Raw genomic sequence first — 5,996 nt, 5'->3', positions numbered from 1 at the left:
AAATGTTTTGTGAGAATACATTCGCGCCAATCGATTAGGTCAGTCAAGTGAACTGAGTAGGAAACTGTTGAAGTACATGTAACTAAATATCCAGCGAGTATTATTTGAATGTTGATTAATGAAGTAGAAGAAACCCTTGTCGTGATCAAAAGTTTTTGTCGGATGGTTGCCTGGACATTGCTTAGGGCATATACGTATATTATACAAATTTAACAAGGATGATTTCTAGTATGGGAGCCATTATTTTGGCCCCCGACATAATAACTACATATCAGACAAAATCATGCCACTATTATATTCGTCGGGTTACGATATTTTGTCTGTTACAGCCATCTGAAGGATGGATATCAATAGTTTACCTTTTAATTTTAGCCAAAATTTCGCTGTTGCATTTAATTTACGAGGGAGCCCACTTATTTCCCTCACTATTCCTTAAAGGCTGACCGTCCAGCTGTGTACAATACTAGAAAGTCTACATCACATTGTTTGCTGACCAGATCGAAAGACTCCATGTCGGTCTCTCTCTTCAATCTTCAGATTAAGCAAAAAGTTCACAGCTATTCTGGTTTTGTTATTGTGCTATAATTTCAAGGCCTCGTTCAACATTTATCCTACATGTTCCTTTTTTCACTGTCCCACCATAATAGATCAAAATTAAATAAATAAATTGTTACTGCAGCTACACTTCCTCTCGTTGAAAGTATATCTTACCAACATCAGATCTCTTGCCAACCACTACCTTTAGTTGCACAAGCTGTGCCACAACACATCCTACCTTTCATATCTATGATACGCTCTTGTGTATAGTATTAATCAGTATAATGGAGTCTGTGACTACAAATCCAGCCATTTATTCGAATATCTCAATGACGCTGCTAATATGTCAAATTTTTAGTACCTTTTAGCACAGCTGGTCCATAAAACTAGCTGGCTGATCGACATTTCAGGCATAGTGCTAAACAATCGTATTCGAGTTGTTTCCTATTTTGACACTCTCGCACCATTTCACCACCTCTCTTTACGACTGGTAAAGTGCCCCAGCCCGGGTCGCTTGTTATGTGAGGTCACGTGACGTTACATACATATGTATATTTAACGAACCTCCTAGCAGACCTAAAAGAGAATGAGCTTCTTAGAAAACAAGAAATATAAATACAAATATTTCTAGGTTAATTTAAAAACAAATACATTTTTGAGGGAGGCAGCCAGTCCATAGCAATATCAGTTTTTTTAGTATGTATCGTTCATTTTTGTTCACCAAAAATGAACGTCGTTCTTACTAACAAACTTTGTCCACTCTGATTGGAAATAACTATCATAACCAAAGGATATTAAATTTTTTTTTGATAGGTGGACAAAAAAGTATATAAGTGGGCAGTTTTATAATAAAAATTATGCACCGAAAAGGTAACCTTAAATATAACTAAGGATATAAAAACGTAATTACAAATCAAACCGACTTTTCTCTTTAACTCAGACAAAATATAGTGTTCTATCTCTATCAGGGCATGGAAACATCCCTTATAGGAGTAACCCACGCGTGTGCTGTCTCAGCTTTACGTAGTACAGGAGACCATGTCACCCTGGTAGTATTACCAGCAGCAGGATCGATTCCACCCGTCGCCAGAACCACACCTCTTTATTCCAGTGAGTATATAAATTAATTTAATTTTTCTAACTTTTAAATTCTGGTAGTGAAGACAAACATAATATTTTTAAACTACACACATTCAATATAAATGTATATAGTGTAATAAGTAAAAAGCTTTTTCAAACGTAGCAAATCTATTACGATATTCCAAAATATGTTCTTAACACTATTCTAAAAAGTGTTTTAAGTATATTTTACACTTATATTTTATTTGTACTGTAAATTACTCTTATGTTTTCTGTAATCACTAGAGAAATAAAATATTATTTTAATAGAAAAATGGATTCGACGACGCTCTAAGTGATCATAACTTATCAAAAAAACTGTAGCATTTAGTACTAATTTTCGTATTGACATCTGTATAATATATATCAGATTTAATCCAAATTCATTTTTTAAACAGAGAGAGACGCCAGCCTCGCTAACGTCACTAATGTCACTTGTTTCAGTACGTTCCAGATATTTGAAAATGAAACTTCAATTCTTCTAAATGTTCTTGTATTTCTCGAAGGTTCTTCATAATCACATTCTTTATGCTTCGCACTTGCTAACTCTGCAGTTCGCTGTCGTGCGTCCAGACGTCATATTTATACCAGAATTCAAACATAGTTCTATTCTCCTTTTAAACAGTGTTTGATTTCGTTTTACTTTTAACAATAGTATCGACGACCAATAAGTTTGTATAATAATTGATGACAGCCTTAAGATATTTTCAAGTTGCATCCGTCATTGAAGCTGATAGCTCCGTATATATAATGTAATTTAATTAAGAATATCTTATTTTTTTAAGCGAAAACACAAGCAACATCCTGTTCAACTCTTCATGATTTCTCTGAAGAGGAATTGAATAAAATACCACGGTAATATCTTATTTTATTCGCTACATCTATAGTAGTTTAGGAGTATAATGGAAAAAGATCTTGTAAATGAAGCTAAGAATAGTTACCAAGAATCTGACCATGTTTTTTCTTTTTACCTAACATACTGTAGAGCATCCCATAATAATATACATAATAAAAGCAGCTATATATAGAACAATTAATTTCTTATTATGTAAAATAGTTTAAAATTACAAAATAATCTGTAATTCATAAATTTTGAAACATTTCTTTAGTTTAAAAAATGCTTAAGCGAAAACAAAATTAACTAAAATATATAAAAGTATATTACAATCACTTTGTTAAGTCTTTGGAATTTGTAATTAGATAATGGAATAAATATTTAAAGTGGAGACGAAAAGTATGACTATTAGTTTGTTGCATCTTTGCATCAAGTTATCATATCATATAAATAGAAAAAACTTTGGAGAAGTCACGAATTCTTTCATTATAACATAATTTAAATCTGTTATTCCATTTATATAGATGCGTACGTATGGTTCGCTTAGTGCGTACTGGTTCGAGACTAGGAATGGATATAGTTGGTGGTTTGGGCGGAGAAATAGATGGAAACTGCGTTGAAGATGACACTTGTGGCGTATTTGTATCTGGTGTGTCAACGGAAGGAGCAGCTTACGGATTATTGCACAGAGGTGATAGAATACTCAGTGTTAATGGCCGTGATCTGACTCGAGCGACGCACGAACAAGCAGCAGCAGCGTTAAAGGTATAATTGAATTAAAATATAATATTCTTTACACGAAATCAACCCATTTCAACCTAAGGAGATATATTTTACTCCAATAATTATGAAATATGAAACAGAATTCAATTTCAATGGTAAAAGTTATATTATATAAGTTAAATAAAATTATTAAATTAAAAACATTATGTTAGAGTATAATATATAAAATATTTTATTCATACGTTAAATAAAATAAAATAGAATACACACACATACTACTTAATTATACAAAATTTTCCATAAAACATTAAAAGCAGTATTCGGGGAGCGCCGTTACTATCGCAGCTCAGTATCAGCCGGAACAATACGAGAGGTTGCGCGCACGCATACGAGCAATTAACGCCACGGCAATGTCGCCACATTCCTACACACGCACTCATATACCTGTGAGGCCGGATGTCCATGCTGCTTACCCAAGGTATTTTTTTATCACCTTTAATTTGAAAACTATGACCAGATTAAGCAGGTCAAATTTGTGTCATCTTTGTGGTAGAATTTATAATTAATATTCTTTACTAATTGCTCTAATATCATCCCCAGTACGTTCTCTTTTTACAGTAAGAGAAAACAATGTGTCTATCTACTATTGTTTATACTTTCAGAAAATGTCATCATTTTTATTGGCTATAGTTTAGGTTTTTTTCCTGATTTCATTTAATTTTCGTTTTCTCAACATTCATTCTAGTTTTATTTTGATGGGAATTTTCTTGGAAAAAATAATATTTCTGTTTTAAAAATGCTCTTTTATGACAGCTCATATTAATAATAACGATATTCAGATACGAAAACTATGGAATATATTCATGAGGCAGATGAAATATGGATTGCAACTGAATTCTATCTATTAAAATATGCAAACCACTGTAACCTAAAAATAAGGTACCAATAAAAAATTTATAACCATTAAAATCCAGATCCTACAGCTTTTTAAGCTATAGTTTTGAGAAACTATTTTTAAGAATTTACTATTTATTTTTAAGAATTTAATCCATACATATTATTAGAAGATACTTCTGATGTATAATCTTACACCTGGGACGCAAAACTTTGACTTCCATTTCTCACGACATGCAATTGCAATTTCAACCCTTAGGTTAAAATTGTTTATTGTTACTTTAAATCTTAGAATTTATTTAAAATAATAACTTTAATACGGATGTTTTTGTTCCAGGTAGCAACAATTATTAATTTTATAAGGATATATTATACTTGATTAGATAGTCGCCATAATGTGGAATTTGTAACTTCACAAACTATTCCGATGTAACTCAGTACCCCACGTAGCGTTCGGACAAAACACAACGTTGAAACGTGGTTAATCTGGTAAAAGTGTTAAGTGTTCCTGTGGGGACTGTTGAAAATGTTTGAACATTTGATTCTGTCCCGATAGCAATCAATGACGTAAGCACATTGATTTTACCTATATGTCTATTTTAATTATAAATAAATCTATTACTTGAGAAGACCATTAAAATAATGTTAAATAAATGAACTTGTAATCACATTTTATGTAAATAGTATGTGCTATTGCTTCAATACGTCATTCGGATTTGCTTTCACAAATCAATGAAAAAATTATACATATAATTTAAAATTGTTTTTTTTTCAGATGTGTATTTTAAATCATTTTATTATAAGTATTACTTATCAAGTAACGGTAATTACTAAAATAGTCCTTTGAGAATATATGCTACACAATATAATAAATCACAAAACTGTTTAAACTAAGGCCCCGATTGATGAAAATATTATTGAAATATAACAAAACTCTTGCCATATCATATATTGACTACACTTACAATAGTATACGTTATATCTTTCCAATATATATTTTGTTTTCTTTTTTGGTGTTATGCTGACTTTAAAATAGGTAAATTATTTGCCGCTGTGTTTTACTTATATTTTTGTACATTTATCATATAAATTAATCAATAAAAACTATTCTGTTGTTGTAATTCTAGATATTAGACTATAAGTAATTTAATCAGTGTACTTTATTATACATTTTTGGAACTGTGATACTAAAATAAATGTAATTATTATTACGACACTGTGAAAGTTAAATTATACATGGAAAATTATTATTAATGGAGTTTCCTTTAAAGCCTGTAGATTTAGATTTTCTTTTTTTTACTTTTTCCCATATTTCTTATCATCAAAACACTTTCATCAAAATAAATACAAACAAAAGTATTATAAGATACTTTAAATTTATTTGAAGATCATTCTCCGTTGACTTTGCATACTAGTGGCTTATATATTATTCAATCTATCGTTTGCAAGAAGCACTCCGAATAGCAATAGCTTGTAACGCACTTACTCTCATTCTTCTGTAATACTCGCCAAGTACAGTTTTAAAATAAACTTAAAGGATCGGTCGGACTTATACCCTATAAGGATGTTTTTTTTTTTAATTCATGTGTTGAATAGCAAAGGCCGATAGTCCTGATAGTGCAAACCGTCTACGAAGTGATCCATCATAGTGGGATGGTATCGAAGTAAATTTTATGTGATTTTTTCCGGAGATGATGAAAAGTATATACAGTAGCAAGATTCTTTTATGGATGGAAACTTAAAAAAATAAGTAACAGTAACCAGTAACATTCAGTGATTCGAAGATATCAGAAGAAATAATTTAATTCCTTTTTCAAAGTCATCAAAACAAAATCTTTGTTTTTTTATAATATTTAATTTTTTTTAAATGCTTAGTAGAGCACGATAA

The 5,996-nt window shown here is 30.9% G+C and overlaps 1 protein-coding gene across 1 annotated transcript; it reads left to right on the top strand.

Moving 5' to 3' along the window:
* The first annotated feature begins 2,432 nt into the window (after positions 1–2,432).
* Positions 2,433–5,200, top strand: LOC116766928 (disks large homolog 4-like). Its single transcript, XM_061521653.1, has 4 exons — positions 2,433–2,511; positions 3,016–3,256; positions 3,532–3,692; positions 4,446–5,200. Exons 2-4 carry the CDS (start codon positions 3,026–3,028, stop codon positions 4,447–4,449), a joined length of 396 nt encoding a protein of 131 aa, XP_061377637.1. The 5' UTR covers positions 2,433–2,511; positions 3,016–3,025; the 3' UTR covers positions 4,450–5,200.
* The last annotated feature ends 796 nt before the right edge of the window (positions 5,201–5,996 follow it).

Source organism: Danaus plexippus, chromosome 10 (genome assembly GCF_018135715.1).
Source record: "Danaus plexippus chromosome 10, MEX_DaPlex, whole genome shotgun sequence".
Classification (NCBI taxonomy): domain Eukaryota; kingdom Metazoa; phylum Arthropoda; class Insecta; order Lepidoptera; family Nymphalidae; genus Danaus; species Danaus plexippus.
This window is presented reverse-complemented; position numbering and strand designations above follow the sequence as displayed.

Coding starts and splice junctions, on each gene's coding strand:
- LOC116766928 (XM_061521653.1), top strand. CDS start 3,026: ATGGTTCGCTTAGTGCGTACTGGTTCGAGACTAGGAATGGATATAGTT. Junction 3,257..3,531: donor AAGCAGCAGCAGCGTTAAAG/GTATAATTGAAT, acceptor CATTAAAAGCAG/TATTCGGGGAGCGCCGTTAC.